Below are 14,057 nucleotides of genomic sequence, written 5' to 3'. Positions count from 1 at the left end.
ACCGCAGCATTGCAGCTTGTCCTTTTTGCACAGATCTTTATTTGAGCTCTTTACTTGCCAGGCGGCCATTGTGGAAGGCATCCACAGTGTCTTTTAAATGTGTTAATATATAATAACTTACCTTCTTTCAGTGTTTCAATAAAATTAGATGTTCAGCTAAATCATTAACAATAATTTTGGACCATGGCTGTAGACACATTGTGTGTTGTATTAGTTTAAAACTGAATCATTTGTTTAAATTCATTTTTTAAGTCTGTTAAAATCATGGGTCATTTTGAAGCTGTAGTTTATGCTGTTTTTGTGTTGGAATGCATTATATTGTTAAGTGTGCTTCATGTGTTTGCTCCTCCTTTTTAAAGTAAATTTAATTAGAGGAAATATTAGAAAAGAAAATGTTGATTATAATGTAATGTTACACAACACCACACAATTCAGCCCCAGGTTGCTGTAGTAACGCACAGCTATAACACACAAACAAATTAAGTAGTGGCGACAGCAAAAATTATTTTTTAGTAAAATGGTGTTTATCCAGGGCTGTTGTTTTGTGTTGCATTACATCACGCAACTGTTAATATTTGTGTAGCCTTCAGTTTATGTCTTCAAGTTATTTACCTGTATGTACTGGGTAATATGCTTTGATAGCAGGTATACTGCATATTGCACCTTGATAATACTATCTTCTGTAGTGTAGATGTTTGTTTTTTTAAGTTTGTTATCATGATACTATGCATTAGCACAATCAATTGTTGTAGTGATAACTAAATACACACATTTTGACTACATAAAAGACTTGAATAAGGCCTCACATTTGCGTGATTTAAACAAAAAAAAAAAGTAAGTTAATAATGTCAGAGACCACAATACCTAGGAAATTAAGAAAAATGTGGATGACATTCTGCCTGTACCACACACCTCTTTTACACTTTAATCATAAATGTCATATTTATTAGTGGCCATGCAGACCTATTATCACAGCAGATTAGGAAGACCACTGACAAATACACAGCTGTTAGAAAAGATTTTCCCTGAAGAGATTCTTTTTGTATTTAATTGTTGGCAGTGATAAAAGACTCTCCCCATTTCCTGCCTTTTCTAGACTGTGCCGAAGCACAGGCTTATATTTGTAACCCTCTTATCATCAGAGAGAGAAGAAAAAGGAAAGTGCTTTGACTTGTGCGCACTTTGAAGTGTTTCTCCAGCATTTTGCTGAAGTGGATTGGATGTACAGGAGTATAGTGGTGTTGTCTCTTGAGAGAGTTATAAGTGCAGTAGCAGTGGCCTTTTCTCAGGTATAGCCTCAGGTCAGCGTGAGCAAGGTAACAAAGGGGTTGTTTAAGAATGGTACTCTTTAAATCGCTTCATTACAACCATTTGGACCACAGAGCCTCAAGGCTGTCGAGGGGTTTCTCTGGTAACGTGTGTGTGTGTGTGTGTGTGTGTGTGTGTGTGTGTGTGTGTGTTCCTCCCTTAGGAAAATGGCATCGAGGCAGTGTTCACGCCTCATCCTTGCCCTGAATGGACCCTCCCATGGGACAGTTTACCAGGAGCCATCAGCCCCACTGAAGGTAAAGACAAATGTCTGCCTTGTGGCTTTCCTGTTAGCTTTCTCCATTTTCCTCTTGCCCTTCTGCCCTCGCAATCCTTTCTGTGCTCCTTTTGGCTTGTTTCCTTTTTGTTTTTCTGTTTTCTTGTTCTTGTCTCTAACCCTAACTCTTCCCCATCAGTGTTAAAACCTCTTCCTCTCATCATTTTACCTCCTCACTCTTTTAATCTGTATGCCTCTACATCGCACCTACTCTCTCTTTCCTTCACCCTGTTGCTTGGTGAAAGTCTAGACAAATTGCTACTGACACTATATATGAGGAATTCTCTTAAATATTTCCATAAAACCTCCCTTGTACTACTGTTGCCTGGTGATCTTCAGTGGCACCGTCATGCCCCTAAAAAGAAAAATATGAAGCCACTGACACTTGTAGAGTGTTGTGTTGAGCCTCAGCTGGACCTTGTTCCCCATGAGGCCCCCTAATGAATTCTAAAGTGCTTATTTTGATGTGTTGTTCTCCTTATTTTGTCTCGCGAAAGTGTGAAATAGGTCTTTGACTTAAACAGACTCGGCACTGCAGAAGCCCACAAAACCATGCGCACACACTGAGAAGGCTCAAATAACTATTGTGCGACGTGGAACTTGTGCATGAGCCTTAGTGGTTACTGATTGCAGTGAGAGCAGTATCTAATAGGCAATGGAAGGGTTGTTGATTGTTGCCCCAGGTGGCACCGGTGAAGCAGAGAGAAGAAATGTTTCTCTGTCTCCCTTTCTCTTGCCTGCATTGCTTTTCTTCTTATTTGTGAGACGTCTGCGTCGGTAGCGATGCTAAATGGTATGAATGCATGTGTTGGAGCAGCAATAATATATCATTGTCATTGTTTGTAAGGAAATGGAGGGGTTCATAAAGACAAGAATATATACATAATATGAATATTTACATGTTTCCTTTTCTCTTCATCATCGCGTTATGCCTTCATTTCTTGCATCCTGTCCTTTTCACTTATTCAGGAAATTTGATAAGCAAAAGTTCATGGTCATCGCTTATTCCTCCACTTATCAGAGAACAGGAAATTGAAGCTGGAGAGGTATTTCATTATCAAGATATCCATGTGTGTGGCACCACGAGTCTTGTGTTGTTGCAGGCCTAGCTTACACTTCATTACCCCCTGTAGTGTCATGTGAATAAACCTCCGTATAACTTTGAAAGTAAACAAGAAGAATTGTATTCCAAGTAAACCTAATCTTCATTTCTATAGTACTTTTTAGACACTATTAAAATAATTAATGGGAGTGGTTAAACAGAGAATATACATGATACAGCTACCTTATGTTTTGTTGCTATTATTTACTTACTTCACTGAAATCACCAATTTGCAGACCATCTCTTACTTATTTTGCTTTAACTAATAGAGCTGCATTGATTCAAAAAAATGATCTGCAACTACTTTGATAATCTAATTATTGTTTTTGTCATTTTAAAAGCAAAAGTGTAGAACATTCACTGGTCCCAGAGTCTCAAATGTGTGAGAAGCTGGTGCTTTTCTTTGTCATATATGATAATAAACTGAATATTTTTGGGTTTTGTACTTTGGGAAACTCTAACAGACATTTTATTGGCAATTTACCTAACGATGATTAATCTGTACAATAACTGGCAGATTAATCAATAATTTAAGCAGCCCTAATAATTAATATCCCTACATTGGTATGTATTTATTCATTAATTCATCAAACAACATTCACCCCAAAAAAAAAAGTATATTCTATGTGAAGCATTTTCCGGTGGTGTGAATATTCCATACACATCAATCCAATATGACCTTCATTTGAAAGCTTTAATTGGTTTATGACTTGATTATTTTACTAAATGGGGCTACATATACAATAAAGTCAGCAATGTGAGGACAGACTCACTCTTTCCAAACTGTCTGTACATTTGGAATCATTGCCCTTCTGTATTGTTCTAAAATGAATGCAATGAATCAATGTGGGTGAGAACAGTGTAGTGGTAGTATCGTAGTTGTGGTAATGTATTTTAACAAAAAGCCAGCACTTTAACTTGATAGTCACTGTTTCAAATTCAAAATGCTAGATTAGAGTCAACTCAATGAAAAACATCCTCATTTTACTATTTTCTGACTGCACTGTACTAGCTGTAATTTATAGCATATTCATGTATTCCCACTGTACAAATTGATCATCTGCTTCTATCCCTATAACCCCACTGACATTTCAACAGAAGTGCTCTTGATGATGTGGGCAGCGTATCTATTCTGAGAACGAGAGAGACTACATTTTAGCCAGCCCACCTTTGTCGGCACTCTGCATGATAAACGGCGCTGTTGATATCTCTTTCTGCAGTATTAGGTTTGTCGGTAGGTAGCCCCTGTGTTTCAGTACTGTGTAATTAAAGAGGAGCAAAGACTGAAGGCAGACAATTTGTACTGAACCCCAGCGTGTGGGCTTTCCCGTCTATCTACCGATGACTGCACACATGCCCACTCAAACAGGGAAGGTTTCCCCTTACATATGCATACATATTTCCATACCTGGAAACACTTAATATGACACACACAAGTATTTGAAAGCTACCTTATTTCTATGTATTGGCTTACCATTTTTATATAAGTGCATATACACTATTTGAATGGTTTGGTTTTTGCTCTGTACTTAAATAGACTGAATATAAGAAGTGGACCACGTCACCCAGTGGTTTATGCGCTGCCGTTTTGAAGCCTCGTGTTCGTCATTTTTGGCCGTCACCATCTTGGTTAGTCTTAGTTTTTTTGCAACCAGAAGTGACACGAGAGGGTTGAGCAAACAATTTCCATCAAACGCTGAATAAGACATTTTAATGTGACCAAAAACATTACAATTAACTTTCATGAACTGAAAAGACACTGTGAAAGGGTTAAAGACAACACCGTGGTAGCGGCATGTCATCAGCCATAATTTACTGAATGAACATCATGATGTATTGAAGAGCACTTGAAACTAGCGGATTGAGACCATAAATGCATTTTTACAATTTATAATAAGGTAATAAATCAAGTGATAAGTAGGATCATGTTATTTTTGACGTTTAGTTTTTGTTTTTTTTTTGTTTAAGGTACTTCACTTTTCAGACCTGGGGTTGCTGCCTGACTCCAAAGCATTGGCTGTATAGTGAAAACAATGACAAGGAGGTTAAAGTGCTGACTTTTAGCTTTAATTTGACTGTTCACATCCACATTCCGTGAAGCGTGTAGAAATTCAAGCCCTTTATTATCCATATTCTGAAGGGTAAAATAGGCAACAATTTGCACAGCCAATATGAATGTGAACACATCCAAATGCCTTTAAATCTGAAAGTCAGCACTTTAACCCTGTGGTAGTTGTTTCATTTGAAATCTGTTATGCTGGTATAGAGCCAAACAATAAAGACCATCACTGTCTTGAAACTTCATGACTCCACTGTTGGTGTCTTTCAGACGTATAGTTAATATCTACTTATACAAAACAGAGGAAAGATAATCACACATTCATGCACCTCTACAACACTATGTCCTATTTAAATATTGCTCAGTGCATTGACCCATTCATTGGTAACAAGTCCTACACACTTACGCTCAGGTATAGTCAGTGTAGAGGAACAAAGGGACCTCTGTGCATGGGAGCTGTTTATGTTTTTGCCCCCACTGTCTGCAGACACATAAACAGCCATGTGAATACAGGGGCCATTGTATGGAGCAGTCAACGTCTTGTCTGCAGCGCTTCACTTAATGGCGGGAGGAGGGGGAGGCAGCGGGAAAAAAAGCGGGTTAGAATGATGGAGTGTGTGACAGTGGGAGATTGAGATAGGGGTGCGACAGCCTGGAGAGAGACATGGGTTATCGGGAGAAAACAAGGCAGGGAAAGAGGGGTGAACGAGACAATTGGGCATAAAAAGGGAGGGCTGGTGTGGAAACTGCATAGTTGTCGTGCTTGAGACCTGCTGCTGTTCCTCCGGGGTTGTTTTGGTACAAGGAGATGAGATGAGTTCACATGTCTTTTTCTTAGGTTACAACAGTATGACAGAAGTTGAACTACTGGAGTGAAAACTGGCCCAATTTGTCTCTTGTCCCCCTCCTTCAACTACAGCAGAGATGTCATTGAGATTTTTTTTTTTTTTGGTTTGGTAGAAGTAGAAGAAAATGCTGAACAATTAGATGTCTTCATAATTCAACATCTTAACATAAAGATCCCTGTGTAAACCAGGCCACCAGCAGAGACTCCAGTAAGTTACTGTGCCTGGTCCACAAATAGGCCAGCAGATAACCCCTTCTGACACCACAATGAGGTGTTTTTACATTCAGTTTTTTGCAAGGATTAAACGACAAGATATGAATTAGTGAGTGTTTGAGGTGTGGGTATTCTGTTGCCTGTGGACCTACCCACGACAAACAAAAAAAATAAATTTGCTTTTTACTATTATTACTGTTTAGCATGTCATCTTGGATGCCATATGTGATTCTCAATGCATTTTATAGTATTGTGCAGTATTAATAGCAGTAACACAATCTGTGCAAAAATATTAATACAACTGTTTCAATGCTTTAGTGTGAACATTTGAAATGGTACATTCAGTGGTATTTGCCTTGAAGTGAAAGAAGGATCTTTTTTTTTAAGGTGCTTTTTGCTCATCCAAACTGCAAAGACAAAACAAAAATAGATGACCAATTAGGCCTATTATCAACATACTGAACCACTGAAAACATTACACTTCAAAATAGGATGCTGAGAAAACACGGAGAGGCGGCTTGACTCTGAAATGAGAATAGCTTGTCCACCTTAAAGCTGTTTAAGTGAGCCTGGGCCGACGTTGTTGCTAACTTCGGGGCTAACCACCCTTCACTTTGATCGGCAATATACAGAAACCTAGCTTAGGTCTTGAGGAGTTGCTGCATTTATTCACCAAGAAGTAGCCTAACTGTACAGACACTGCACTGCTACGTTCACAGCTATAATGTTACTGCTAACTTCATACTCACCGTCACACACATAGTCCCTCTCTCTCAATTAGTTTCAATTTAATTCAAAGAAGCTTTGGCAGGAATGTTCAAGTTACATAATTGTCAAAGCTAAATGACATATTACTGAGTCGCTCTCACTCTCTCGACTGCATCTCCATAATTTACTCGCCAAAGGCAAAATTCCCTCACATTTGGCAACTAGTGAGTGTTAATTTTGGACTCTGCTTTGGACAAAGCAGGGCCAGCTGTTTGCTCCTGTTTCCAGCTGGCTGTAGCTTCATATTTACCGTGCAGACATGACAGTGGTATCGATCTTCTCATCTAACTCTTGGCAAGAAAGCGAATGAGCATATTTCTCAAAATGTTGAACTATTCTTTGAACTTCCTCCATATTCAGTCAAATTTTCAATTTCCAACCAAAGAGTCTCTCAAAAGGGAATATTTAGAAATCTATATTTCTTAGTTTTTTTTATGCTATACATCGTATGTTATAGGGTCAAAAAGATTTTTCGTTTCACGCTTTATTTACGGGTTGATCAGCAATACAATGGCCAAGCAGTGTTAAGTGGTTTCACAGCTTTAAGAGGTGGAATTAAAAGGTTTTTTGAAACTATGTTGCTTCAAACTGAGCTTCAACTTCCTCCTGCATCATCATCATCATCATCATCATCATCATCATCATCATCATCATAATATTTGTAATTTAAATCCCAGTAGAAATGTTAACCACACCAGAAGTCTTGGCCCATACATTTTCAGTACTCTGCTTGTTGTCTACACTGTGCACAAGTCTAATAAGTAGTTAAACATCTGTCATGTTTAGCTTCCAGATAACCCCTCAGATGCTTCCCATATTGCTTTTGGAATAGGAAGACCTATCTGTAAGATGCATCAAAGATTAAATATCAATCCAGCAACAACTTTCAAATATTTTATTTTGTTGGTGGATATGCACTTTCCCCCTCCTGTGTTTATATTCTATGTTCATATACGGTGATGCTGCGTTGATTTCATCCACTGGTAAATCAGTTTGGCTGCCTGTAATAGATGTGATTTCCCCTCCGGCATATCATCTCACTATAATTTAGATAAAGATAAGTAGATGGATTTGACTCACAACCAGATTTATGATTTTCCCTTTACATTTTCTTAATTTTCTTAACAGTTTCTCCCAGCTGCACTTTACTCTAGTGCAGGGGTCATCAATGTTTTTCAGGCCAAGGACCCCCAAACTGATAGAGAGATGGAGCAGGGACCCCCTACTGTATACAGTATATTGTATAAAATTGTGTTTTATATTAAACTGGGCCTAGTGCCATGTATAAACATACCTTGTTATTGTGCATTCAATACTAAGCTATTGAAATAATACACAGGTTCATATATTCATGTTTTTATTTTAAACATGTGCAAGGTACAGTGAGTAGGGTGGCCGAGCCACTGCCATTTAGAAACATACCATGTATGATAATCATGCATACAAGCTATTCAAATTGACGTTTTTATTTTAAACATAAATGTGGAAACGAAAATGAGTGATGGAGTATTAGTACCACTGCCATGCATAAACATACCTGTTATCCTGCATACAATACTGAACTATTAAAATAATGGACAGATTCATGTTTGGGGAAAAACACTTTCTGTCTAATCAACCAAAAAATTCGCAGACCCCCTGCAGTACCTCTGCGGACCCCTGTTGAAGACCTCTGCTCTCGTGCATTATCGTTTAAACTTTAAATGAAGGAACATTGCAAAGATTTCATCTTCCCACTCATTACATTTTTTTTCTTTAAGATGATCATGACATGTCATCCGTTACATTTCATTGCTAGCAAGGTATTTGTAGAAATAATTATCTTTATAAGTTATATTCATAGTAGTGTAAGGTTTTTCCCAAAAGATCAGAGCCGATGAGAAACTCATACGGCTTTGTTGTATTAAATGTGTTTTTCTGGATCAAATGATAATGTGACCTGCCGTTCCCATCAGCTGTGTGGAGCTTTTAAGCTGATGAACATAGTGGAACATTTAGCAGCTTAAGAGCCAGATATTTCCCTCAGGACTTGCTGGAGACAAAAATCAGAGCTAAAAGGAGAGCAAATATTTGAATCCCTTGCCAGGTGGCCAAAAACACGACTTCAAATGAATTGTAATGTTGTTTTGTGTATGCTGGGCAACTGTTTGCTCACATGTTCACCCCATCTCTCTGTATCCCAGCCCTCATGTTTAGTGATGAACTTTCAGTAGTGAATGAGGGATAAGATTAGATTGTATCCCTTTGAATCCAAAGTTAAACGCATATTGAAGTCATTTACATCCAATTCCAGAAAAAGTAGAAATGTGGTTGATTGAAAATATTTAGATTTAACTCGGTCTGAAGACATGTGCGTTTCCCTGTCTTATCCGTGGAGCTTGTGCACAACACTTCAGTCGTCCGTCTGAATTGGAGTCTGTGTACGAGGCTGTTCTTTCCTGTCCAGCTGTCAGGCTGAATGGAGCTCTGCTGAGAGAAACACAGCAGGCTTCGTCACAGATTGGTTTAACTGCTGGCCTTCATATTACTACATCAGCTTAGTCAAGAGATTATGTTGACTGAATCTCCCCCTTTCTCCCTCTGCGTTCTTTTCAAAATGTTTTTTTTTGGGGGGGGTTGTGAGTTCAAAACAAGTGACACGGGAAAGTCGAAGCAAGATCATAAAGAAAAAATAAGTCTGTCTGCCTGTCAGATTCGTGTCAAAAGGCGCTTGCCATCCTTAGGCTTCTGTCAGACAAATGTCAAGGGTAATCTAGATGGATGATTAGTCGGTTGATTTTCACCTCAAACACTTTCTATGTACACACAAATTCTACTTATACCAGTCTTCGTTGACGTAAGCCTGAGTCTTGTCAACTCTCCCACTTCGAATGCTTGTAATGAATAAAATATTCCACCACAGAGTGTCTCGTAGAATGTTTGATCTGGGAAACGTAGAGTTGCAAAGGAATTAGTAGGAATTGCAACAGTTCTTGAAGAGCAAATGTACCAGACAAACCTTGAACCCTTTTCACACATGTCCTTGAGACGGGACATTTCTGCAAAAAAAGACTCAGACTAAGTTAAGCAGTAAAATGTTTACTTTATTCACCATCTTAGTTTAGCGAGCATAGTTTTGCAGGGATTTGACTAACTTAATATAATTTATACTGAAGTGGTAGAACGTTGTTACCATCAGTAGGCTTCATCTTCTGAAGACAATCAATGTTTGTGCAATATTTTTTAACAATTCCTGCAATAAGTGTGGAGATATTTTTGTCTGTTATCTGGGACCGATCGTCTAATAAACGACATTGCCCAGAGCCACTCAGCTAGCATGCTAACAGCTGCTTGTGTTTAAGTGTTTGCCTTCAAGGAGAGGTGTGTGTTTTGCATTTAAAGCTGTCAGTGTTAGTGTAATTAAAAGGTAAATTGCCTGTTATTGAAACCAGAGATCATAGAGTTTTTGGAGAGCATATGTTAATAACACAAACACATAGATGTGATTTGATGAAAATGTTGTTATTGAACATTAGCCGGGGTATCAGTTTATATGTCGTGCTGGCATTTGGTTAACACCTCATTCCCTTGGGCTTACAGCTCTGAACAACAGGCTCTGGCTCCCAAATCACTCCTCTCATTCTCAATTAATTGAACTCATTAGAGCCTTTAAATTGGAGATTTAAAGATACGCAGTAAACATGGGACCAAGCACAACAGACAGCCAGCTTTGTTACTCCCAATTAGAGGGATAATTGGCACTTTATTTCTACGATTCAAGTTCAAACACATCTAGACTCCCTGGAGGTGTGCTGCAGAGTTTCACTATTTGCAGCGATGTTTGAGTTGTGCCCATTTAAATGCAGAGCCACTGGCTGCCTCCATGATGAGCTCCCTGCAAATGTCATATCATGAATATTCATTTGCCTCCTTAGTTTTGTTTTGTTCAACAATCTCTGGTGATGCATTGCAGAGTTGGTATGGAGCAGGGAGACAATTTGCCTAACCAGTACCTGCTTTCAGTGTGTTTTGGATTACAAAGTGTTTCTTATGCCATTTCACTAGACTCGTAATTAATTACTGATTAATGTTTTCAGCCCTGAGTAGAATAAGTAAATCTCTCCACATGCTTTTCCTTTTGGAGCACAGTCTAACACGCTTTGGCTATTAAAATATTGTTTCTAATGTAGAGATGACATTTGAGGGAAGATTGTATGCAATAACTTTTCTGTAGTCTTCTAGTTGTTGATCATTTTTTACTTTTGCCTTCATAGAGATGTGCTTTGGTTTTATTCAGAAAGGATACATGTTTACAGTTTTATGGTGGAAAGTACATTAACACAAGTGCTGTACATAAGTAAAATTTTGAGGTACTTTACATCCATTTTCTACACGTCTACTCCACTACAATTCAGAGGAAATGTTGTTCTTTTTACTCCACTGCATTTTAGTTACTTTACAGATTCAGATGAATGATACAAAATATAATTGACAAATATATTAGGATGCATTTTTTATCGGTTAAGTTAAGATAGGATGAAAAGCAATTAAAGTAGCTCCAACTCCCTGTTCTAAAAAGTTAAGCAAATGTGAAAGCATGCCTTACACTTGCATTCTTTCTATTAGGCAACTCAGATTGCATGGGAATCTATGAGATGATTCTTATGTGTGTGTACAAATCTTAACTGATAAATAAAACAAAAATATCTAGATAGAAAGTTTCTCATTATTATAACAAAAACAGTAAAGTAAACATATCTGCATTTGTTACACGTATAAAGCAGAAAGTGTAGCAGAAAATAAATAAGTTGCATCCTGATTTGATGAATAATTCCATAATAGTTCCACTGTGGTCCTAAAACTATTCAGTAACCCAAATTAGCAACTGAAAGTTGAAAACGGTAACATGATAGTTCATTTGAAAGATGCTCAGCACATCTGTCGGTTTCATTTGCACAATTTGTGGCTTGGCACTTTAGGAAAGACGTGTTCACAGACTGTTGTTAATATACAGAATCACAGAACAGGTTTGAGTGAAAAGCAAGTTGTGTGGGTTTGTTCTTTCATTTTATCTGTTCTGTTTGTTTTATATCGTTTTTAATATCTCCTTCTGTCTGGTTTGCTTCATCTTTTTCTTTTCCCTATTTCTCTGTAATAATCTACTTCTCTTTGTTTTGTCTTTCAATTTCTTTCTGCGCTCCTTTGCTTGCCTGCCCTGCAACCTCATTACATTGACCTCTCGCCCTTTTTACTTTCTCCCCCTCAATCTCAGTCCACAAGCACTGCTTTAACACAAAGGACATATTTTGTATTCATTTTCACAAACTCATGACAACACAATTAAAGCACTTTGCCATTCCCACCACTACATGTATCGCTTTTGTATTTGTTCTTCTCCTCATCCCTAAAAAACATATCCTATTGAAATTCCTCACTTTGTCAGCATAGGCAAAAAGAAAGGCTCAAGGCTTATTATTATGTTCTGCGTCTGGTGAACACTGTAATAGATTACGAGTCATATTTGGTATCACTTTGTACTGTGAGATGTGCTCCTGCTGTGGCAGGGACCTCCCCCAGTGCCCACATCTAATTTGGCTCAAAAGAAGGTTGTGTATGGATTTCGGCATGTGTGTCTCAGTTGTCTGTGTTCAGCGTCTTGTCGTTTAAAGAAGTTTCCCCTCATGTTTTGTACACCTGCATGGTGTTGGCTTACTGCTATAGGGGTGAGTTGTCATTATGTGTGTGTGTTTTGTCTGTTTCTGCATCTGCAGATCATTTAACAATAAACATAAATCACCTAAGTTGCAGGGGCCTCCATAGCGCTACATTTTTTTACATTCTGGTAACTAAAAAGAGCAAACGTTTGCACCCCAGTAGGTCAACAGGTGCGTTGGAAAAAACCTATGGTCGACAATACAGAACAAAAAAGCTTCCGCACACTGTTTACTTTACCTGCATTAAGAGATATTTTGTGATGTCTCAGCACATAAACCTTCTTCAGGATACAGAAACGGTGTCACTAAATATCTCTGAATGCAGTCAAACAAGACAGAATGTGGGAGTTTTTTGTTCTACATTCTGGTAATTATAATGGCTTTTAGATAAACAATGGACCCTTTGCTATGTCCCGCCCTCAAACACAGACGGACCAATCATAGCGTAGCACCTAATGAACTGACTTTCAACCGGATTTCAAGCTAGTGATGGCGATGTGCAATAGTGGTACTCGTTACCCGGACAGGGTAAAACCTGTGGCGCTAACATTAACAGAGTACGTTAGCATATCATTAACTACCGTTAGCACTTCTATGCTGCGCATGCTATTGAAGGTATACTGAATGTATGCACATGCTGATTTTGACTTATAATGATTGTAACAATGAATAAAGACCTAACCGGCTGAACAGGAACATTGCTGTTCCTTAATTTTATTGTCTTCTGTCTCGATCCCTTGGTGATGTGATGGTTCACTTTTACACTGTGATCTGTAGGATTTACCTTCTATTTTAAGTAATGACAGTGTGGGCTCCATGGTAACGTAGCTCTGATTAATGAAATTATAACAAGAGACAGTCTCTCATATCCTTGCTGTTACTGGCACAAAAGTATCCTTTTGTCAACATTGTATTATGTTTTAATTGAGTTATTTAGTATTTTATTTTGTGAAGAATTGGAGAGTAACAATAGCTTCCATGAAGTATTTCTTTCTTTTCTTTTTGGTATGCAGGTGGCTCAGTAAGACAGAATAATGGTTCATCTAAATCCTGCTCTAATTATTCAAAGGGCACATGTAGTGTTTGTGGTCAACGTGTAATCCCATGAATCTCTTCCCACTTTCTTGAATAAGAATATCTGTGCAGTTCCAAAACCTTTGCAGTTATAACAAGGAAATATATATTGAGCCTAAGTGTATACTTTCTATCACTAAAATACATTTTTATAGCAGATAACACTAACTGAATAATGAGGCGAAATCTGTCAAAGAGTGTTTGTTGTGGAAACGTTCCTTTCAAACACCAGGAGCCTCCCTTTGCAGTGACAATACAAACTTATGCACAGAGCAGAAGTAAGAATCCCTTTATTTCTCTCAATAGAGGGGCCCAGCTTCTGGCAACCCAATGTTTCTGTAAGAAAACCAGGAAGAGCAGGGACACCAGCTGCCTGGAGTCCAGCCAGCCTTTATTTATCCTTGAGCTAGCACTGCAAGGCTAGGGCTAAAAGCCATACTGGCTGTGAGATTTTACAAAGGTGGCAGGCCAAGAGGCGTTGACACGGCCCTCCACAGATGCCAGCGCTGTGCCACTTACTCCCTGACTTTGACAGCTCCGGCAGAGTACAGAGAGCAAGGGATGCAGAGAACGAGAGTGCTCTGAATAAAAAATGGACTACTTAGTGTGCAAGAGCAATAGTGGGGGATGGTTTTCAGGAGACACAACAGCTGGAATTAAGTATTTTGTACACTTTATTTTGTAGAATACATGTATTTCATTCATACTGTTGTATT

The 14,057-nt window shown here is 38.4% G+C and overlaps 1 protein-coding gene across 1 annotated transcript in view; it reads left to right on the top strand.

Annotated features, from left to right (window-relative positions):
• Positions 1-14,057, top strand: part of gstcd (glutathione S-transferase, C-terminal domain containing) — a 48,737-nt gene that overhangs the window by 7,058 nt on the left and 27,622 nt on the right. Inside the window, exon 5 of the mRNA XM_068727290.1 lies at positions 1,472-1,565. Within this exon, the coding sequence (XP_068583391.1) occupies positions 1,472-1,565 (94 nt within the window). The remainder of the gene's footprint in view (positions 1-1,471; positions 1,566-14,057) is intronic.

Source organism: Cebidichthys violaceus, unplaced genomic scaffold (genome assembly GCF_023349555.1).
Source record: "Cebidichthys violaceus isolate CVI_PGR_0920_01 unplaced genomic scaffold, fCebVio1.0.p SCAF_4, whole genome shotgun sequence".
NCBI classification, from domain to species: Eukaryota; Metazoa; Chordata; class Actinopteri; order Perciformes; family Stichaeidae; genus Cebidichthys; species Cebidichthys violaceus.
Note: the sequence above shows the minus strand (reverse complement) of the source record. Positions and strands in the feature narration are given on the sequence as shown.